The 24,509-nt window shown below is 39.7% G+C and overlaps 1 protein-coding gene across 1 annotated transcript in view; it reads left to right on the forward strand.

Annotated features, from left to right (window-relative positions):
• The window catches only part of LOC121740411 (facilitated trehalose transporter Tret1-like), a 36,643-nt gene extending 12,358 nt beyond the window's left edge, over positions 1-24,285 (forward strand). The window contains exons 7-8 of the mRNA XM_042133099.1: positions 23,499-23,693; positions 23,967-24,285. Of these exons, the coding sequence (XP_041989033.1) occupies positions 23,499-23,693; positions 23,967-24,188 (417 nt within the window). The 3' untranslated portion in view covers positions 24,189-24,285. The remainder of the gene's footprint in view (positions 1-23,498; positions 23,694-23,966) is intronic.
• The last annotated feature ends 224 nt before the right edge of the window (positions 24,286-24,509 follow it).

A 24,509-nucleotide genomic window follows, 5' to 3' on the forward strand; every position in this document is an offset into this window, starting at 1 on the left:
ATATTTTTTTTCGTTAAAATAGGGTATTTTAAGAATATAAATTAAATTATTTTGAAATTCATTGGCTAGTTTTTTCTCAATAAAGTTTTAAAGTTTCGCTCTGACGTCATCATCGGCGGCCAATAATTGACTTCTGCAGTATGTTTTTTTTCCTTTCAATCTTATTTATAATGGCTGATTCGTCAAATGCAAGTTCTCATTATGTGAAAGCTGATACGAGAAGCTTACCAAAAGTTCGAAACGTAATGTTGGTCGAATTTATTGCTAATTTAACGCCATTGAAGGTCAAACAAAGGTTAAACATATTTGTTTAAAAATATAAGTAACTAATGGGTATTTTTTTCGTTTATATACAGAAAAACGATCACTGACCTTATTTCTCGAAATATTTTTGTAATGAGCAAAATTAAAAAAAAAATGGACAATCCCCATTGTATGTATGGACATACGAAAAATTTTAACTTTACACGTAATCTTGTGTATAGTTTAAATTGTTTTCTTGTGTATAGTTAAAATTGTCTACGCTGAAGAACAACTGTAAGTCGAGGAACTTCTAATGGCTAAAATTTAGTCTTCGAAATTAACGCCAATCCAGTCCAAAAAATCCTCGAATGAGTGTATGTCATTCGGAATATATTGAATTTTCTCTTGGATGCCTTAAGAAATATCTTTTGCTTTTTTGTACGCTACATCGTCTTTGGGAAGCTCTACAAGCACTGTGGTTTCTTTCATGGGGTAAAAAGGTATTATGAAGGGGTGTAAAGGTATATCCGAAAACGACACAATCGTTCAGAATTTGGCCTGCAAGTATGTGTGGGTTTGTGTCATTGTACCTATTCGTCTAAGTTCTTCCGGTAAATCATCTCCATTACACGAAATTATGCTATCGACAAATCTTGAAATTTCGTTATGTTGTATCACCGGGTACAAAAGGCTCGTTCAACCATAACATCATGTGAGCATGGGGCGATCCTTTATGCTGAAATTCAATACGATAAAAATAATGGTAATTTTATAATGTAAGAAAGCACCCTCAGTTTAAATAGAATTCTTTGGAAAGCACCAACTGGACATGCCATATATCCATGTCTAATATTAGTGAAATATTTTTGAGTTATATTTTCCCAATCTAGAATAGCATCAGACCTGGCGCTTTGTCGAGCTCTGCTGTTTCTCGCTCTTTCAATTTGGGAATACTGCGGATCTTGACGAGCAGTTTGGTGAGCCTGGGTGTTCACGCAGTTGCTCGACCTCCCGGCGATAAGACAGCGCGTACAAAACTGGTTAGCGATAGCGAGTGAGGGCAAAGACCGACGAGCGATAATTCCATGAAAAAAGATTTACTTACAGGTGTTATTTGAATGAAATTTCTTCGTCTAATCAGAACGGCATGCAAGTAGTAGGAACCCAGTTCAATACCAGCGGTTTTCAAACTGTTTACAGACACAGTTACATAAACTATGACAAAGAATAATATACAACTAAGGTTAACTGAAAGTATTATAAAGATAAATTTATACTAGGAAGTATAGTCTATTGTATCGTAACACTTAAAAATAATTTTGAAACAAGAGTTAATTAATTTAGAATTAATTACTGTTATTGAACTAAAATTAATTAGGATATTCTTACAAGGTCCCTCTCGTTTTTTTCTTGGAATACCGGCGATGTGTCGTTTTTTCGGGCCATAATTTTAGAATGTCGCACCCATATATATTTAAAACCAAACTCCTTGGCACGGGTCTTCGCTTTAGAGAGCAAACTCTTATAGTGACGAGTTAAGTGGTCGTTAATATAAAACGGAGATGAAGTCGAAAAACCAACGACTTGGGTGTTCAGGTTACGCTTCCTTGCAGTGGCCACTAGGTCTTCCTTTAGGTACCGACTATGGAAACACATAATAATGGGCTTGACTGTGTTAGGAAGCCGAGTCGGTACGCGAGCGATGTAATTAATATCTTCTTTTTTAATTGGAAAATTTAAATAGCTCCCGATTTTCTGCACAACGTTAAAAAGATTTTCATCTTTAGTGTGGGGGATTCCCTTTATCTCGACATTATTTGCTCTGGCTAACTGGTCATGTTCTTCGAGCTCAGCATTCAGTCTGGTTATATCCTTCTGCAGGGTAGGGATCTCAGCAGCGATCTTCTCAAAATCCTTGACTCTATCTTCCAAAGCCCATTGCCCAGGACGGTGTCAAGTCGCGCATGTGCCATCTCGACCGAGCTTTTTAAATCGGAGATGTCATTCTTAATAATCTTTAGGTCTTGGCACAGGGTAGGAAGCGAGGCAAGTTGCATCAGTATATCGTTGAGCTGTCCTTGTATCTTGTCTAGCTGGCTCGCGTATGAAATTGAGGGAACAGGTGAGGGGACTGGTGAGACCGATGGGCTTGATTTGCACTTCGGGCAGCGCCAGGAGTTCTTCCTATCGCCTAAACGTCTGTATCCAGCCTTTGTTATCTTAATGCAGCCGAATCCGTATTGACTTTTACAGATCGAACAAATTGGACCATCAGTGTGGGATTCAGTGCAGATGTTACAGACATAGTAAAAGGAGGGGAAGTAAGTTATCTTCATACCAGCGGTACCAGCCTCTAAAACTGGCCGAGATTTTGTTGTGTGCCGTACGTAGCGATGCATTGATACTATGGCGCACACATAGAAGCCGCGCTCGGTGCCTTTGTATGAAGATAACTTACTTGCCCTCCTTTTACTATGTTACAGGTGAACATGTTTAGAAACACTGACTTTTGCGAGGGTGGGGACTAGCGATGCAAGGCGATGACTGAACTTACCTCTTCAATTGCACCACCGATTTGAGTTTTCTTCTTTTTTCCAAATCTTTTTTTTTTTTTAATGAAAAAAGGGGCAAACGAGCAAACAGGTCACCTGATGGAAAGCAACTTCCGTCGCCCATGGACTTGCAGCTCTTCTGATGCTGCGAGTGCAGCATCAGAAGAGCTGCAAGTGCGTTGCTGGCCTTTTAAGAGGGAACAGTTACCCTGTTCCCTCTTAAATGGCCAGCAACGGTAAGGGCAGAGTAAGGAAGGAAAGGGAAGGGAATAGGGGAGAGTAGAGAAGGGAAGAGAATAGGGGAGGGTAGGGAAGGGAATAGGGTAGGGGATTGGGCTCTCCCACGTAAATCTTTTGAAAAATTATTAATAGATTTTTCAAATCGACTTATGTCCGTATGACATATGACAGAAATAAACGTATTCCGAAGACAATCGCCATTATTTTTAATATTGAGAAAAAATGACTACCGGTTAAGTAGCTTTACCAGATGAAATGTTTATTAAATGATCTTTTGGTACTTTCGAGCTGAATGGATTAATAAACTGTTCAAATGTTTCAATAAATTTCATTAATTGTTTCATATTTTTCTGCATATTGTGCTGATTCAAATCTGAAGAAACATATTGGTGAGTTTGTAGTCCCAATTCTTGGCAAACGTAACTAATTACCGTAGATCTTACATCATAGTTTCGAGCTCAACGTTGACGGGCTGAAATTGAATTAGTAAGGTGTATAACACCTGTAAGTCTTCCTGCAGCATCTGCATTGATAGTTTGCTCTAAAACCAGATCAATGGGTTGTCTTGAAAATTGCTTAGTTGTCCTTTTAATACCGAAGTAACCCCGTTGAAATCCTTCAAATAAATCAGGATGGGTTTCTGCTACTTTCATTAAATTATCAGTATAATTCACTGTTCATCGAGCATAGTTCTGCTGCGGTACCAAAGACCCACGATGTGCCGCAAAGGTCATGTCAGTATGGTGACGCCAACACTTTTTTCTGTGGGAAACATCCCGTAACATCATGACAACATCATGCAATGCATTTTTCTTTAGTTCCCAGTTTATTATTCACCTTATACCAGTTACGGTTGCGTATGCGTTTGAAACAAAACAGTAAATTTGATTAATAACAATTAAATGGTTAAACGAACTTACCTGTAAGTGAAGTTCTACCATAATTATACGAAGCTCCTTGTCTGAGACGGTTTTACTATGGTGTAGACTACCATTACTACCTTCTACTAGCCTTCATGCTATTAGCCAAATTTCTTTTTCCGTAAACGATTTCAAATATAACATTGGTTGGATAGAATTTTTATTTGATGTTTTAATAATGTCTGGAATTTTTATTTGAACGCTGCTTTGTGTAAATTTTATGTTAGATAATTTAATTAGAGACAAGGTCTGAACCCTATGTCCAGTGGTAAGTGCTAGCATTGTAACAAGTTTTTTAGTAGCCTTTGGTAAGTCTAAATTATCATTGGTATAATTTTTAGACAGATATTCTAACACTAAGCCTGGATCCCAAGTTGTATTATATTTTGGTTTAGGTGGTTTCATTTTAAATACACCTTTTAAGAATCTTTTTATTCTCTCGTCTGCACTAACTTTAGGTCCCATTATTAATGCAATAGCAGATCTAACGGTATTAAGCGTACCAAATGAGGCACCTGAACTAAAACGTTCACTTAAGAAATTTAGAATAAATGGGACTGACGTTTGATAAGGGTCTAGTTTATATTTATTACAAAAATTCCACCATAGCTTAAGTGTGCTATCATATTGTTTGATAGTATTGCTAGACAGTGAATTGAGCATAATATCTAAAGCCGAGTTTGAAGTGCCACTTCTCACGAATGCTTCGCTGACAGCAGCCCTGCAGCCAGGATAAGTTGTTGATGAAGGGGGTGTGTCTCTCTGTAAGAAGAAGATAATAATTTTGATTTGGGTTGGAAAATTAACATTTCACTAACTAACAGAGGCTGTAACATGGGAAACCAGGGTTGGGATTTCCATATAGGTAATACCAAGATACCTTCTGCTTTATCAGATTGTATTTTTCTAATGCACCTTAGAATTAATGAAAAAGGGCATAGAAAAAATATTTACTCCATTTTAAGGTATATGCAGTACAGCGATATTTTCGGGATCTTTTTTCCAGGGGACAAACCTTTTACATTTGGTATTGATTCTAGAAGCAAATAAATCAATTTCTGGGCAGCCAAATTGTGATACAATTTCATTATAGGCTGTACCACAGAATATATATTTATTGTACCAACAGAATTCCCACTAGCGAAACCCGTTTAAAGAAATAACGACTCATGCTACGATACTATAAAGTTCAAATTCCGACCGCGCAGTGCTAGGTGTCTATAATTATATTATTTACCTATTTGTACGCTCTCTTTCCATCGCATAACTCTTACCTTTTCTAACGAAATCAAGATTTTCGCCTTTTTGGGGGAAGCGCTTGGGTGGGTGCAGGAGTGGGTGCTCTTGTTGAGGCTTCATAAAATGGGTACAGATCATTAAGATCGTCAAGGTTAATTAAGATGCTAGGAGCGCTGTTGTCTGGGACCGCATCCGCAGTAGGTCTTATGTTTAACATTTTAAACTTTCGCGTTGCATTATAATGAAACTTTTTAATCGGGATTTAACGCGACTTATTTAAGTAGTAATGCTACTACGAGTACATACTTTTTCTCGACGTTTCGGCCGTGTTGCAACGGCCGTGGTCACGAGGGGACTGACTGACTCGTAGTAGCATTACTACTTAAATAAGTCGCGTTAAGTCCCGATTAAAAAGTTTCAGGTCTTATGTTTGCTTCGCCGTTGTTGATAATGGGCTGATTGTAGTTGCCACCATGATGCCGCCGATCCTCCATGAGGTGCTGGATGATTTGTGTTAGTCGTGTGATGGAGGCCATAGCCTCTTCAAAGGTTCTGTCTCTCCTCCGCAATGCCTCCTCCAGCGCTCTGCAGCACTCATTGACCATGGTTAGTTCGGAGTAGATGTGGTGACTGGTGGCAGGGTTAGTAATGTTATTTTCTTAGTCTTCTATGGTTAGTATTCTCAAATATATTTTATACTATGATAGTTGAGAGTTAGGATAAGATAATGAATTATTTACAATTTATGATTAGTGAATTATTACCATTGATGATTATTATGGCAAGGAGTAGTATAATATAGTCCTTGACAATAAAAGGGTAGGTGGCATATTAACGACGAGGTTGTTAATAGATCACCCGTCCCAAGCAAAGTATAACAAAGAGCTATATTACAGCCTTAAGTATATTGAGCTATTGAGTGAATGGTTAGACTTATAGTAGGATACTTTAAATTTATATTTTATTTATTTATTTATTTTCGAAAACCAACAGCTTTAACTTACAATACAATAGAATCGACATTATAGAAAAAGAAAGCTAATGAGAGGTTTTCACGATTAGAGAAATACGACGTAGTTAGCAACCTCACAGTGAACACACAACATTACTCATACAACACTAAAATATACTTATTCTAATTTTTTAATTAATATTTTATCCTTAACATACTAGTTGTTATACAATAGTTACTCGAAATATACAATAAACATGAAAATAAATAAAATTTTGTGATATAGAAGTCCTATCAGTCACCCGCTAAAAACCTCTTTTTGTAATCCGATCGAAATTTAGTACTTTTGGTAGTATAGGGATCTATGTTAAGCTCTTTGCAAAGATAATTGATAGGTTTCACAAGTAAGTGAAGAATTGTATCTTCTTGATCTGGAAGGTACAGTAAAATTTATTTTTTGGAGAAGGTCTGGGCAGTCAACCTCATTATTAATAATTTTCAGAATAAAAGTGCAGTCCGAGATTTGTCTTCAAGGGTAGTATTTAATCGAGTGACTGTAAATTACAGTTTTAGGTGTCAAAATTACTAAATTTGGGTTATAGAATTACTATTTGAGCGACTGAGTGTGAGTGAGAAATTAACAGAACAGCAACTTAGAAATTATTTATTTGAGTTACTTAAAATACAAAATGAGCAGCTTTATAATTTTTGAGCGACCTAATATCTGTTTGAGTGTCAACGTTACGTCCTGCATTTTTTTCAATATTTGGCAAATGTAATTTTTATACTGAGCGGCATTTTATCTTAAATGAAGTGTTTCGAATACCAAAAACCACTTTGAAAAATACACTAATGAGCAGAGTATAATGAGCACACATTAAAACAAAAAAAAAATGAATATGAAATTATTCAGGGACTACTACGGACAGGGATAGAACATTTTTTTTTATTACTATCAAGCAAATTTTTTGTGAGTAGTTTCATTTGGATAAAAGGAACATCAATTTTATATGTGAAAAAAAAGTGGTAGCTAACAGAAATAGAAAGGATTTCATACTTTGATTTGATGATCCCAAAATATGTATTGTTCTATTTGTAGGAACTTAAATTATATAACGGTAAAAGTTTAGAATCATACCCAACGATTTAGGGGGGCAGGGGAGGAGAGGGGAGGAGGGAGGGGCGTAAACCCCGTTTATATATAAAAATCATTAATAAATTACACAAATTATAATCCTTAACGGAACGTCAAAAAAATGGGTAAAATTTTAATGGCGACCTATACCAAAAAAAACAACTGGCTTCAATTATGATTCGACGTATATTAGAGTTCTGGGTGGTCTACAAAAAAATAACCACGATGGCTAAGGCGGGAGCTTCGCTGCGCCACGCTCCCGCCTTAGCCATCTAACCTAACCCAAAAAAGTCGTATTGGTCCGCAGCCCAACTCACCTGACTGCGACGATTCGTCGCCCCGACCCCATTCGAATTCGCACGCATTTAACAATATGTAGTTTTCATTAAAACACGTATCAAAATATAAAATATAAAGCCTCAAATAGAATATTAGTAACCAATTATCACTAATAAAGCAACTCACAAAAGTTTGCTCAAAATGAACTTTTTAGTAGCTCATAACAAATAACCTCACTTAGAAAAATTGAATCTATATTTAATATTGAAGTTGCCCGCTATGTATTTTCAGTCGCTCACTTAGTAATACAGTCGCTCGGATAGAATTTTAATATCTGAAATAGATTAATCGCAATCCACATTTTGTAAGCTCGTTCTGGATTTTATTATAAATCAATATTAGTCGTTAGTTTAGTTTATTTTTCGCTTAGTCAAATTAATACCGCTCATGTTATTAAAACAGTATGTTCATCATCAGTCGCAAACTATTTTTTTATTCGCTCGTTTTATTTTTTCCCTTTTTGAAATACCCAATTGACTGAGGGGCACATTTCAAAACCGTAGTTAGTTAAGAAAGAAGAAAATTTTCTGTTCCAACAGCGTGATGACTGCTTAAAACCATATAAGGATTTTCAAAGCTTATATTTTTCCAGGCTCAGCATTCCCTCAGGTACCTCCATATAGACACCTTCCATGTAAGAATGCTGTCTGTACGTCAAATTGTTGAAATTCATAATTTTCCCTAGCTGCAATAGATAATACAATTCGTATGGAGTCATAGCGGGTTGTCGGTGAGAATGTTTCCTTATAATCCACATATTTTATTTGTGTAAATCCTCGTGCACAGAGACGAGCTTTATATCGCTCTATTTTCCCATCTGAGTCTCTCTTTAAACAAAATACCCATTTTGATGTCACCGTCTTTTCATTTTTCCTATCTATTAATTTCCATGTTTCATTTTCCTCTAGTGATTGCAAATCTTCTCTAATAGCTTCCTGCCATTTACCACTATTTTTGCATTTTTGACGAAATAATATAAAACCTATTTCGTCACCCACTCACTGTAATTCTAAAAATCTAAACGATAACCATCAGTAGTACTATTTATACTCGTCACTGGGTTTCCACAAGTCAGAATTGGCATTTCTTCGAGTGGAATGGAGTAAATTTGTCCCTAGTTTCAATAAACGTTAGTCTTTTTATACGCTGCCATGAATTGTTGAACATTCGGATTGTTATTATGACCTCCTAGTCTTCTTATATTGCCAAAAAAGAGTTCGATGATCACATCGGTCAACTTTTCTGGCAATATAAGAAGACTAGGAGGTGAGTAAGGATCACCTTACTCACTTTATAGGTACGCTTATAAAAAGGAAAGGTACTGAGATTCAATAACATTTCTGTATAAATGCTGAATACTTTCGATGCACACCAGTAACCCAATAACACCAGTATTTGATTGAGAATTCCACAGAGCTACGGTTTCCGTTGTAAATACAACCCTGGTATCATATTTATCAGAAGTTTTAATAATACGTGCCTGACGCAATCTAGGGGTCGGCCTGGGAACCTTCAAGAATAGGGCATTATTTCATCTTTTATGTTGAAAAACATATCCAGCGTAACATGAATTACTTTGAAAGGAGACGGGTGTTTCCTGGCATCTTTGAATAAGGTATGTCCTCTTATAGGGAAGACATGCTGTACAGTTTTAAATAACTTTAGTACATGCACCAAAAATTTTTGGAAGTACACCATTACATGATTCTTATTCTGACCTCCGCATCCATCGCTAAATAGTATAAGAGTATCTGATGCTATTTTACTATTGTTAAAATAATGAAGAAGCAAGGAAGTCACATCAGCTCCTTTTTTCCCCTCTGTTTCAGTGTAACAATACATGGTAGCATCATCACTGGCTTAATCATGAACACCAAGAGGTAGTGGCACATCTGCCTTGAGTAGAAAACATCACTTGTTTTTACATGTGGTAACAGTAAGTTCTGTATGAAATCAAACGATAAAACCATACACGCTCCCTATTTTGCTTTGCGTCTATAATTACTTTTTAGTTCACGGAATTTCTTGGCTTTTAGTAAGTGTAGTTGTTTGTCTAGTGAAGTCTGCCTTTGTTTGATCGTCAGAGGTACATTTAATTTTTAAGGTATTGACCTTAAAAATATAACAAGTATCAGATCTTGGTAGGCCAAATTTTATGTTGAATTCAGTCTTGAAGATGAATGTATGTTACCTGCATTTGCATCTCTTCTAAAAATAGTTCATGCAATTTTTTTACATTCAAGTCTTCTGGTAAATACATTGTGTTAGGGTAATCACGCAGGGAGTAGTGAGACTGTCTTCCTTTAAAACTTTTGATATGTGATTTAATCAACTCTTTAATTGGATCTGGCACTTCATGGGGCCTCGTGTTATGATGGCCTCTACCATCTTTTGGTAACAGCGCACTTGTGATTTTAGATTGGATTGTACGTAATCTTCCTCTTGTGATTCCATGCAAACTTTCGAATGCTTCAGCACATACTGGAATTTCTTGGGATTCTGTCCGTACTTAACTACTCTGTCAAGAAAGTACCGCGAAAAGATCCATAATTCACAAATTGTTATTCATCCAAATTTCTTTTATCACCTTCAAAGTATGCTCCTTTAGATACGCCAACAAATAATCTAATCATCAAAACATTTTTTAAACGCTGTTTCCGGAATTGAGTTCAGTCCTCGCCGCGAATTCTCTTTTATGTCTTCTGTCGATTGAAAACGGGTACCACGAAGTGGTAATTTGAGTTTAGAAAAAAGAAAGAAGTTGGCTGGAGCCATATATGGTGGTTGCTCGATGGTATTTGTGAGTGTTTGGTCAAAAGTTCGTTCAAAATGATAGCCTTGTGCGAAGGCGCATTATCGTGTTGCAAGATCCAAGAATTTTCTTTCCACAAATATGGCCTTTTTCGTCGAATTTAATCTTTTAAATGCCGCATAACTCTCAAATTATATTCTATATTTGCCGTTTGACCTTCCGGCAAGAATTTTTAGTGCAAACTTATTACTCGTTACTTATTAGTCATTAATTCCTTCACTTGTGTGCGATGTTAACTTCAGTTGCAGACATTGCTGGCCTACCAGAGCGAGGCAAATCTTCCATCACATCTCGACCGCTTTTGAATGCTTTTTACCACCCATAAACACGTATTTTTGATAAAGTAGATTCACTGTATGCCTTCGGTAACATTTTCAGTGACTCCAAACACGAAAGTTCCATTGGCGATGCAAAATTTAAGACAAACTCTTTGTTCGATGTTTTTGTCCAGTATGAAATTTGCAATACACACTAGATACGATGTAACTAAAAACAGTATATAAATAACAGTTAAGCAACTGAAACTCCGCGCCAATATGGAAAACAGTTGCGCCAATCTAACAACAAAAAAAAAAAAATTGGAACCATAACACTGTCCATTCCCGATACTTTCTTGATTGAATGTATAATAGAAAGATAGTTCATGCATGAAGCGATCATCTTCATCTTCACGGTTGACTCGAGGTCTCCGCTGTTGAATTTTTTAAAATGATATGAGGCTATGTAGATCAACTATAACAAAATTGTCTACGTTCTAATTCTATGATGTAGATGACAATCTTGTTCATCTTTACTGGAATATTTATAAAATAATTCCAAAACACTTTTTCTTTGGTCTTCTCCAATTTTATCAAAACACTGGAAGCGTTTACATCTGAAAGAAAGAGAAATCTCATTTAACATTAAGTGACATAATTTTCTTAAGTAATACTTCAATTAACTAAAGCATGAACAAGATATTGGTTAGGATAGGGAGCAGTGGAGAAACATTGTAGAATCGACTTTCAGTAGTCAACCAAGTTTTGTTGATTTACAGAACCCTATAACGGAACCCTACCGAGCTGATATTGTGTATATTGATAGATTAATAGTTACATAATTTAAGAGTAACATTGTCCTACAAATAAAACAATCCATATTTTAGGACCATCAAGTCAACATATGGAATCCTTTCTATCTCTGTTAGCTACCACTTTCGAGATTTTTCGAAAATAAAAATGTTGTTCGTCTTATCAAAATGAAGCCACTCACAAAAAATTTGCTTGTTAGTAATAAAAAAAAATGTTCAAGGTTATGTTGCATTGATTCAATAACGCTTGTTTTTCGTAAAAATACACTTTAAGGTTCCTAAATGTACTTTTCTTTTTAACATGTCTTCCAGGGCTTGGCTATAGTTTTGCTCAGAAGGAAAAGCGTTCAACAATTTATTTTGCCACTCAATCCAGTTAAACAATATTGTCGGCAGGCTCTCATACCAAACTTTGGCCAAACCCTGAAACTTTTGCATAGCAAAATGTACTGTAGTTGTATCGTCCCATCCGTAGACGGTAGCACACTCATTTACTTTCTTAATCCAAATATCAACACGTTGGTTTTTATAAGCAGGGTCAAAATCAGACAAAATGTTTTTTTGGTTAGAAGATTGAGTGGAAGTCGACGTCGACTGCTAAGACGGTAGATTTTTAATAGAATTTAGAATATTTAGGGTGGGTTCCACCAACTAACTTTAACTATAACTGTAACTTTAAAAAAGTTAAAGCTAGCCGTAACTATAACCATAACTTACCACTCAGACATCAAAGAGAGAACACGTACGTGAAACTGTCGCTCCGCAATCATTATTATATTCGGAGAATTAATAAGTGGCAAGAAATATAGTTGGAGCTGCCATAAAAAGATAACCTCAACCTTCACGAAGATACGCTGACGAAGCCGCCATCGAATCAACGGAAAATCGGAAGAAGGGAGCGGATCATCAAAAAACGGTTATTAAGGCGCAGCGCGCATACATTAAAACTCGCTGACCTTAATATACTTCGACTGCGCGCGGAAGCCAGAACGTGCCAAAACGAACGTGACAACAATCTACGAACAAAATCGGCAACAACATTGGCTGACAACATACTATCACGTTCATCAGTCATCGCCATCATCATCAGCGACCATCCATCTCGGGAAGAGGAATCACGAGCACAATCACCAACCAGTTGCCACCATATCTCGCCGAATCGGACGATCCACAAGAACACCAGCCGCACCATCACTGCAGCGGGGATCGTCAGCTGGAGCCATCAAGTTTTACGCACCAAGGATAACAACATAAATAAATCACCGCAACATCGGTAAGTCCATCACGCCAAAAAAAAAAAAAAAAAAAAAAAAAAAAAAAAAAACTTATATACACATACTTACATATATATATACACATATATTATATAAATACTACATAATAATATAAATAATAACAATCTTACATAATAATATAACATAGCATATTAAGTTAATTCATAAATAATGTCTCAACAAAATACTGTAACGCCCACCTCTGGGGTCAAATCGCGTTCGCTACGGGAAAATGTCCAGAACAAAACTAAAAAATTAGCCTCTGTAATAAAACAAACTGCGGATCGGTTGGCGTCTCCGTCGACGTCGCCAACAGGAGCGGCTGCCACAGCGTCTACACCTTTGGCAATAAAACGGACAAAGCACCTGTCCCCAAAGCTGGCTTCACCGACTCAATCAAGAGAGGCATCGCTCATCACGGAAGGCGAAACAGCTGAAGGAACATCCACCCTCGACGTTGAATGGGAGGAAGGAGGTTTTACATCCCCTCACCTTATGGTATTGGACTCAGAAGAGGACCCGAAGCCAACACTGCAAGAAAACTCAGGTAGGGTGAGTATGATGTACCTGAGCCCCGCGCGAGGTATAGAAATGGACCTCGCCACAAAAGAGGCCAATAAAATCTTCCAGCGAGGAAAGGAGGCGCTCGAACAGGCCGGGAATATGAAGAGGGAGTTAAGGGCAACAGCACATGACTCCCTACAAAGTCTATACGAGGCGTTCCTATGCATATCGGACTCGAGAGCACGTCACAAGTGCAGCCTTGAAAAAGAGCGGTCTCGCCATGCACAGGAGCTCCACCGCGTAGAACAAGCTCACCAAAAGCAAATACAAGCTATGAGCAAAAATTGGGAGTCACGGCTAAATGCCGCCACTGAAGGGATCTGTGACGCGCTGAAAGAGGCTAAAGGCATTCGTAACTGGCTAGGATACGAGACAAATGAGCCCTTCAACACCATAGCGCGTCTCGAATCTCAAATAACAATGTTACAAAAGAACATCAAGGATCTGGGACAAGCCAGCTGCAATCGTCAGGCGGACAAAGAAGTAGCGCCTAAACTTGATAAGATGGAGGCAAACCTGACCAACCTGGCGACAAAAATAGGATCCATGGCGACCCAGATCCAAACTCTCTATAGTCGGGTAGAAGACCTAGCCCAAACCAAGGAGACAGTGGAAGAAACTCCCAAAAATGATGACATAGGGCCGGCGCTGGAGCAACTCAGGAAGCTGGATGAAAAGATAAACAGCCTCACAGTGCTGAACAAGGAGGCCATAGACCGCCCAACAAAACAACAGTCACCCAATAGCTTTGCGAGACACCTCCAACCGATTACAGAGGGCCTCAAGACTGTCTCATCAGAGATAAAAGAGTTGCGTGAAAAAGAAGCACCCATACCACTACCAGTGCTCAACCTGCAACAAGACATAGCAATGGCAGAGGTCAGAGACAGCCTGGCCAAAATCGAAAAAGAGGTGTCTGGGAAAACTGCTGTTCAACTCAAAACAGTTCCTCAAACGTATTCGCAGGTACTAAGAAAGCCCTCTCCTCCTAAAGCCGCAAACCACACGCTGATCATAGGATCAAATAACCCAAGCCACACTGGGGAAAAGGTCCTAGAAAGCGTAAAGGCGGCCATTGACCTCAAAACAACTGGGGCAAAAGTAGACAGAGTCCGGAAAGCCCGGAACCAAAAAATCGTTATCAGCTGTGCAAGCAGAGAAGATTTGAATCTGGTCCGAGACAAAGTCAAAGTCCGAGAAGGTCTAACGGTACAGGAACCAAAACCGAACAACCCGTTGGTCTGCATCCGTAATGTCTTGCACTCACACTCGAATAAGGAGATCGAAGACCTCTTAATTGCGCAGAATAAACATCTTCTAAAGGACATCGACCTTTCAAGGGAAACAGTCACAGTAAGATACAGAAAGCGAGCACGCAATCCTCATGAATCACACCCGGTCATAGAACTTTCCCCTAAACTTTATGGTCGGTTTATGCAGGTGGAAAAAGTCCATCTGGGCTTCGGGCGCAGCACCATCGTGGATCAATCACCGTTGGTTCAGTGCACACGATGCCTGGGATATGGCCATACAAAGACCCTCTGCAAAGCAGAGGAATCCGCTTGCGGGTACTGCAGCGGTAATCATTCCGGACGCGAATGCCCGGAGAAAAACAAGGGCAAACCACCCACATGCATAAATTGCAAAAATGTGAAAAAGGGAGGAGAAGACCTGACACACACTGCATTCAGCGAAGAATGCCAGGAGCGACAAAAGTGGGACAGGATAGCAAGGTCGCGAGTATCTTACTGCTAAGGGCAACGAAGAGGAAAATGGGTCAAAATATTCTAATAGAAAAGATGGGCAGAAAAATTCGCTCAATATCATCCAGGCGAACCTCCAACGCTCCAAACTGGCAACAGCCGAACTGTTTAAGGCGGCACAGGAAAAAGAAACCTCAATTGCACTTGTCCAAGAACCATACGTTGGGAATACAGGTGTAATGAAGGATCACCCAGGCACGCAAATAATCCAGTGCACCTTGAATCGCCAAAAGCCGGTGAAGGCCGCAATAATTATCTTCGGTGACTTTGTGGAAATCACCCACGACTCTCAATTGGTTACCGAAAATATTGCAGCCATCACAATTAAAGCTGGAAACACCAGAATAGGAGTGCTGTCCATCTACTTAGAGCCTGATCAAAACATCGACCCATATTTACAACAAATAAAAGACATCTGCCCAAAACTGCTCACACAAAACATCATAATAGGAGGAGACGTCAACGCTTGGAGTCAATGGTGGGGAAGCAGAATAGAAAACCGCCGGGGACAAGAATACAGTGCATTTCTGAACGAGATGGACTTCCAAATCCTTAATACCGGGAAAACGCCGACATTTGAAACCTATAGAGGTGGCATGCTGTACGAAAGCGTAGTAGACGTGACCGTTTGTAGTCCGCCACTTCTTGAAAGGATAAGTGACTGGAAAGTTGACAGAAGTTTAACTTCCTCTGACCACAATGCTATAGCTTTCAAGATACGGCTCGATAAAGAGCTAGAACCAATTAAGCTAACGTCGACCCGAATCTATAATACCAAGAAAGCACGTTGGTCAGAATTTAGAACCCAGCTTAAGGACACATTGTCCCAAAAATCTATCACACCCCAAACAGTGTCGGAAATAAGTAACCCACAAGATTTGGAAGAGATCATAGCTATCTACATCAGTACCATCCACGATGTATGCGAAAGCACCATCCCAAGACTAAACAGAAAAAAACACAAAACAACACCACCCTGGTGGTCACCTACCCTAGAAGAGCTAAAAAAGGAAACTCTAAGAAAAAAGAGAAGAATTCGAAACGCTGCACCGAGCCGAAGGTCCTTTGTAATTGAGGATTATCTCAAAACAAAGGACGAGTACAACAGGGCAGCAGCAAATGCAGCCACAGAAAGTTGGAAAGAATTCTGCTCAACCCAAGACCGCGAGAGCATGTGGGATGGGATCTACAGAGTACTGAGGGGAACAGCGAAAAGGCAAGAACCGACGCTGCTTAGGGACAGCGTAGGAAATACGCTCAACCCACAGCAATCAGCGGACCTTCTCGCAAGCACATTTTACCCTGAGGACTCTGTCGAAACCGACCAAGAACACCATAAAAGGCTCAGAAACATCATGGTCAAGTCAGATCCGGAGAAAATTGAAGGCCTGTCTGACGACGATCCACCTTTCACGATGCCGGAGCTGGAATTGATCCTGCAAGGACAAAATCCAAAGAAAGCTCCAGGTCAGGATGGATTAACGGCAGACATATGCACAGCTGCTATAAAAAGTGATGGGAAGCTGTTCCTGGCAATAGCTAATAAATGCCTAGACTTAAAATACTTCCCAGAACAATGGAAAGCAGCCCATGTATGCATCAGACTCCGGAAACCAGGCAAAGAGGACTACACCCATCCCAAGTCCTACAGACCAATCGGCCTGCTCTCGGTACTGGGTAAAATCATAGAGAAACTCTTCGTCACCAGATTACAATGGCGTCTCCTACCTACACTACATAAAAACCAGTATGGTTTCACACCCCAACGCGGAACCGAGGACGCCCTTTACGACCTAGTGGAACACATCAAAGCAGAAGTAAAAGCTAAAAAGATAGTGCTGATGTATTCACTGGACATAGAGGGTGCCTTCGATAATGCGTGGTGGCCAGCTCTAAATGTTCAACTAATAAAAAAGGGTTGCCCTAAAAACATCTACGGCCTTATTAGGTCGTACCTTCAAAACAGAAAGATCAGAGTGAATTATGCTGGAGCAACGAGCGAGAGAGGGACAACGAAAGGCTGTGTACAAGGTTCAATAGCAGGCCCGACGTTCTGGAACCTCATACTCGACTCGCTGCTGCAAACTCTTGCAAGAATGGGCATACATGTACAGGCCTTTGCGGATGATGTGGTGCTGGTTATCTCAGGTGATAACAGTCAAACCATTGAACAAATAGCTAATAACATCTTGGCAATTGTTTCGGAATGGGGGCTGGAAAACAAACTTCGTTTTGCACCGCAAAAGACCAACGCGATGTTAATAACAAATAAACGAAAATATGACACCCCCAACATTCACATGGCTGACGTTAGAATCCAATTAGTAAATGAGATCAAGCTATTGGGCCTAACTATAGACAACAAAATGACCTTCGCTGCGCACGTATCCAAAACCTGCAGGAAAGCAGCTGACATATACAAACAGCTGGCGTGTGCAGCGAGGATAAACTGGGGTTTAAACAAGGAGATAATCAGAACCATATATGTGTCAGTGGTCGAACCAATCGTGCTTTACGCAGCATGTGCGTGGGCCCCTGCGGTAGAAAAGTTGTATATAAAAAAACAACTGAATGCACTGCAAAGAGGTTTCGCCCAAAAAATCTGTAAGTCGTACCGTACGGTATCTCTGACCTCGGCACTAATCTTATCCGGCCTGCTGCCCCTAGACCTGAGAATCCAGGAAGCGGCAACCCTATTTAAAATAAAAAAAGGGTACTCACAAGAATACCTACCACCAAACAGGAAAGTGGAAGCTAAAGTGGGACCACTTCAAAACCCACATCCATCGCAACTCATCATAACTGAGTACGAATGCCTGGAAGACGTAAGCCCCACCGAGGAACACCAAATAACCGGCCCCCAAATATACACGGATGGAAGTAAAATAGAGGGGAAAACCGGAGCTGCTCTAACGTGGTGGAATAACGGCCGGGAAACCAGACACTCCACTTTCCACCTAGAACCGCACAATACAGTCTTCCAATCTGAGATCTATGCACTCTATAGAGCGATCCAATTGGCAAGGACATCAAAGGAAAGCTTAATTAACATCATGAGTGACTCCAGATCGTCACTAAACATGCTGAGAAATCCTTTGGTGACTCACCCACTTGCGATCGAAATGAAGAAAGACCTAAGAGCTATAACAGAGGAAGGCAGAAAAGTGCGGCTATTCTGGCTAAAAGCGCACGCGGGTACTCCAGGAAACGAAAGAGCGGATGAACTGGCAAAAAAGGCTGCACTTACCATAAACACGGCCTCAGATTACAACAGAGTGCCAATGTCCTATATACGGAGAAAAATAAGGGAGGGGACAACAGTTAAGTGGCAGGAAAGATACCAATCCTCCTCAACCGGATCGGTCACAAAAGTTTTTTTCCCCACTGTTAAAAAGGCGTGGGAAATACTAAGACACGTTACAATAACGCCTACACACGTGCAAGCCATGACCGGTCATGGAGGATTCGCAGCATACTTGTATCGTTTCCACCTTAAAGACAGCCCCTCCTGCATTTGTGACCCCGTAAAGGACGAGACAATATTCCACCTGCTCATTGAATGCCCAAGGTTTGGTAGTAACAGGTCTGACTTAGAAATACAACTGGAAATGGAGCTAAGTCAGGCAACCCTCCCTACCATCATGGAGGAAAAAGCCACCAGAGAACCGTTGATGGTATTCATTAGCAAAGTTGTCTCCAGTGCAGCCACAGCAAATGGCTCAACGTTATACACAGGCCACAACAAATTAAACTATACACCAAGGCGAGTAATAACAAACACATCAACACAACACACACGAAATCAAACACAACGCACACGATCACAAACCCCAACGTCCACACAGACACACTTCACATCAACCCACAGGCCAGGAGAAATACATGCGCCAACACAATCACAGGCACACACAGAAATACAACGGGCAGTTTCAACCGAAATTGTAACACAGCCGACCCTAGAGCAAACCCAACAATTACTAGCCCGCGGACAAAACGGGGAACCGAAAATTAAACTAAGGCCGATCCCTCTCTTTATGTCTAATCCAACCGAAACATTGGGTATAACATACAGCCGTCTTAGCACTCCCAACCACGTCAACATCTCACCGGGACTAGCAGCAATCCTAAACGGAAGTACATCAAAGACGAACATGAAAATGAGCAAATATTTAGCTCTCCCAACAACTACCTTCGCTGGCCAACCATGCAGAATACTGAAATCAGACACCAAAACGATAATAGTATTCGAATGGGATGCGCAAACAGCCTTTGAACGGGCATGTTCGTCTTTGAAGGAGTTGGGAGCAATGGGGATAAGACACAGTATCACCCCACGCATAATCAGCGTAGACGCCATGTCACTGGGACAGGACAAAGGCAGGGCTGCAAATTACTATGGAATAGTAAAAGCCTCAGAACATCATGAGATAATCGTCTACGAGAACAGAGGGGATGACCTAAGCTTCCTCAAAAAGAATCGTGATGATCAGCCAGCAACGTCCCAACCCAGCAATAAGGCGAACTCATCCTCCGCAAGTGAACGACTCCAAGCATCACGGGAGAACAAAAAAGAGGATGAGAAAGAGAGAAATAAAAATGAAATTAAGAAGTCTCTAAACTCAACGGCCAAATTAAAAGCGTTTGTGGGCTCCATCAAAAAAGTACTTCATCGTGAAAGAATGATCGAGGATAAAAACACCCTTTCTCGGATCAAGGCTTCGTCACAAACAAATCGGCAGGCTTTAGCAATGGAGGCTTTTTTGAGGGAACCATCTACACAAACACCGGCAAATAAAAACAAAAGATATAGGGCCGATCTCGGGCAAGTGCTCCCGCCAAAACTCAGACTGGCCCAGAGCCCCGAAGATCATATAATAAATGCCTTCCTCGAGTTCCAGGCGATAATAAGAGCAAATAAGACCATAAAGCTCTTGACCTGCAATAAGATCATGCAGGCCTATCAGCGGAAAAATCAAAAGCTGTTAGAAGTGAGACTCGAGGATGCAAAAGCTGCCATATACGACAATGTCACCTCCACAATAATTGCCGGGGCGATGACAGGGCAGTATATGGCGGCGTTAAGTGCCGACTGCGGATTCGTGGTTCTGGACGAGGATGAGACAAAACGCACGGGAACTCTCAAATTTATCACAAAATCTGAGGATCCAATAGTGGTAATAGCGGAATGTACCAGAATAATGCTGGAAGACAGGATACTAGAAATGGCAGAAGTCCTATCTGGGGACCCCGAATCCAGCATGGACTGGGATATATTCGCGAAACCTATCAACTACTCGTGGGTCAATGGGGTTCCTGGATGTGGGAAGACAACTTGGATCATTAATAACTTCAATGAGGAAACAGACGTTATAATAACAACGACAATCGAAGCAGCCGAGGATCTAAAGCAAAGGCTATCGCTACGAACTGGCAACAAAGTTAAAGATAAAGTTCGTACCATGGCCTCTTTGCTGGTAAATGGGACAAAAGAAACCTACAAAAGGTTGATAGTTGACGAGGCCCTCATGAACCATTTCGGCTCAATCGTCATGGCGAATCAGTTAACAGGCGCCAACGATGTTATCCTCATTGGAGATATTAACCAACTCCCGTTTATAGAACGTGAAAACCTCTTTAAACTTAATTACACTCGTCCAAACCTGGTAACCAGCATCACCCAGGAGTTGTCTTGCACACACAGGAGCCCTATGGATGTGGCATACGCCTTAAGCATGGTCTATAATAACATCTATTCATCGAAGGAAATAGTGCGGTCCCTAAAGCTAATGAAGTATTCAGGAGCGAGAATACCTAAAACCAATCTAAATACCCTGTATCTTGTCCACACACAAGAGGAGAAAGCAGCCCTCACTAATACAGGCTATGGATCGGGAACGGACTCTCGCGTCCTCACAATCCATGAAGCTCAGGGATTAACGAGTCCCTCGGTGATCATCATACAGACCAAGTCCCGAAAGCTGGCAATCCATGACAGCGTTCCTCATGCAGTTGTAGCCATATCCCGGCACACTAACACCTGTGTCTATTACACTGACACTGATGGAGACGCTGTGGCAAGCTTCATAAAAAGAGCCACGGAGGTGTCAACCGAACACATAAGAGATTATAATATAAAAATGGCTATAAAAGACAGGAACGATAAAGTCCTAAGCCACATGGCGGGTAGATTCGACACAGAACGATGTCTTTTTAACAACCTAGAAACTCCACCCAGCTTGAGTGACCCCTCTCCACCAAGCCAATGTCACAACATCTAAAGGCAAAGGGTGGAGCAGCATAAAATCTAAGGAAATCGGAAAATGTCGGATCTACTGGCCGCCACACCGACTGGGACCTCACCGTTCAAAACATTAATATTATTATTATGCAATTTATAAAACAATAAATGTATATATTTATTTATTATATGTATAACATATTATACTCTATTCTATTAAATATACATATACACATATATATATATATATATATATATATATATATATATATATATATATATATATATATATATATATATATATATATATATATATATATATAAAAAAAAAAAAAAAAGTGTCCATGGCGTGATGGACCACAATTAATTAAAATTCATAATATTATTTCAATTATCCTTGGTGCGAAAAATCTAAATAATAAAATAACAAAAAAAGGATATGGACGAACAGTCTATAGACGGCCCCAATTTTATAATAAAAAAAAAAAAAAAAAAAAAAACCATAACTTTAACTTTAACCACGCCTCTGGTGCAACCCACCCTTACTACATCTTTGCAGAAAAAGTTGGAGATGAGGACCTATTTAACGGCTGATCTAATCTTTCTGTTCTAGTTCTTCTCCTCAGTAATTACACTTTAAAATACACACACTGGCAAAATTAGCGGAACATAGGTAAAAAGGGCCAAAACTTGAACTCAAGTGGGTCGGGCTATCTGAAAGCCTTTTTTATAGCTTCTAAGCTCATTCAAAAAATAAAATATTGAACAAAACTGGCAAGTTGACAGGTTTTTATAGCAATTATGCCCTAATAATGTTTTTCGATTATTGATGTTGTAAGTGTTCCTGATAAGAATGGCGTTTTAGCGGGGTGCAAGGTATGCTCAGCTCATTTGATTGTTTGGTTTTTGGAAGAACACATTGCTTAGATACAAAATTAGTGATTTCCCAGCATCTGCGACAGCTAGAGCTGTAACCACGATAGAGAAAGGTCACACCTACCGTTCGGTCAGTCAGGCCTTAGGTGTGTCGGCTTCCGTGGTTCATCGTAACTTTCAACGCTTCAGAGAGACTGGATCTTACGTTCGGAGACGAGAACAAGGCAGATATCGGGTGACAATGGTTCAGGATGACCATTTTGTAAGGAAACAAAACTTAAGAAATCGACCTCAAACTGCTATGCAGACACGAAACCTGTCGGAACAGGTCCAAGATGAACGTGTAAGTGATTGTACAGTAAGAAGAAGATTCAAAGAAGTTAAATTAAACTCAAAAGTGCCAGCAAGGGCACCAAAACTTGAGACAGGATACCGAAGAGCCAGGCTAAGATTTGCGCGTGAACATCAAAATTAGACAAGTGAGTGAAATCTTGTGCTGTACAGTGATGGGAGCAAATTCTGTGTACATTGTATTGACAGGCGATAAAGAATGTGGATAAATCATAAGGAAAGCTACAGGCCATCAAACTTACCGGAAACAGTGGCCTATGATGCAGGCTTCGTAATGGTTTGGAGTTGCATATGATTTGGAGCCCGCATGGAGCTGATGATTATAGATGATGGTACTTTGACAGTACAGGGCTATAGCACCGACATCCTGGAACTGCATGGTGTGCCTTTTACACAGTTTTAGGTAGTAATTTAAATTTTATGTGCGTCCATAGAGTAAGAAAATCTGACATTATTACCTAAACGATGCTCCGAAAGCTCCAAAATGTGTCCAGGAGCTCGAGTTGGCGCTAGTGGAGGAGTAGGAAAATATCCCACAGGAAATGATTGACAATTAAAATGCAAGCATGGAATGGCGTATCCAGGCCGTCTTGAGATCCATAGAAGGCATTACACGCTTTTAACATGGCATTTCTTTAATAAAAATGGAGAATTTATCTTAAAAACTTACTACTGAAATTTCAAAGATTTTCTTAATTTTTTGATTTTTGCTGATTTTTTCTATTTTTCACGTTTTTATGGCCTAAATTTATATAAAATTTATTTTTTAATAATCAATTAGTAAATAAATATATAAAAATCAGTGAACAATTAAAAAAAAATTGAAAATGTTGTTATGTTCCTCTAATTTTGCCGGTGTGTTTATATCTGTCTTTAAAATAATATCAATCCTTATATATAGATGATTTTTCTTGTATTCTCTTTTTTTCAGCGTCTATTGTGCTTTGCTCATGTAGTAACGGCAGCATCTATGGTGGTGTTGGCAGCGGTTCCGCTCCTGCAGCAGGCCAATGTACAAATATCAGGGTGGCTGCCACTGTCCCTGATAATAATCATTTCGGCCATGTTCTCCGGCGGTGTTTCTCCTTTGCCTTTTATTTTGTTGACGGAAATGTTTACTTTTGAGGTAAGCAAACTTTTTTTATTTTTTATTATGAACTGATAACGTTCATCAATCATCAGACAGGGTGTCACAAAACAAAGTGATAAAACTCTGCGTGCGTGCGTTTGTGTGAGTGTGTGCGTGTGCGTGCGTTCCTGCGTCACCGACGTGGGTGTGCTTGTTACCTTTAATTTTTTACAGTTTCGTCTCGAGGGTTCTCTTTAAATTTCCTAATTAACATTGTGTTAGTGGCATCCATACATGGTTGAAATAACTGATAAATATTTTTATTTTCAGATTCGAGCCAAGGTACTCGGTATAGTGTCGTGGTACGCGTGGTTATTTATTTTTATCATAACGTTTCTTCATCCGATATTGATGTCTCAAGTTGGGAGTTCCAACACTTTTTTTGTCTATGCCGCATTCAATATAATTGCTGGAATATTCACATTGATATTTTTGCCAAAAACACGAGGAAAATCTGAGGCTGAAATAAAAAGGACAATGGGAACAACATGAAAACACTATCTCATTTAGCTATAGAAAGCTTGAGAGATTTGTTCTGCTCGATAATATATATTTTGTCTGTTACTATACCAATGATATTCCAATCTTACCAATCTTACATAGGCTGTATATGAACGTGGCGAGAAAAGGAACTAACGCTTCTATCATACAAAAACATCATTTTTGACAGTTCTCCTTTACCAGCAGCGCCCATTGACATCATTGACATATTCATTTAAAGCCTTGTCGATCTGTACTTGGCGCGTTGGACAGGGCAGCGACATGACGAGTGGCAGCGCGCTGCGCGAGTGTCTATTTACATTCTCGTGCTGC

Source organism: Aricia agestis, chromosome 3 (genome assembly GCF_905147365.1).
Source record: "Aricia agestis chromosome 3, ilAriAges1.1, whole genome shotgun sequence".
NCBI classification, from domain to species: Eukaryota; Metazoa; Arthropoda; class Insecta; order Lepidoptera; family Lycaenidae; genus Aricia; species Aricia agestis.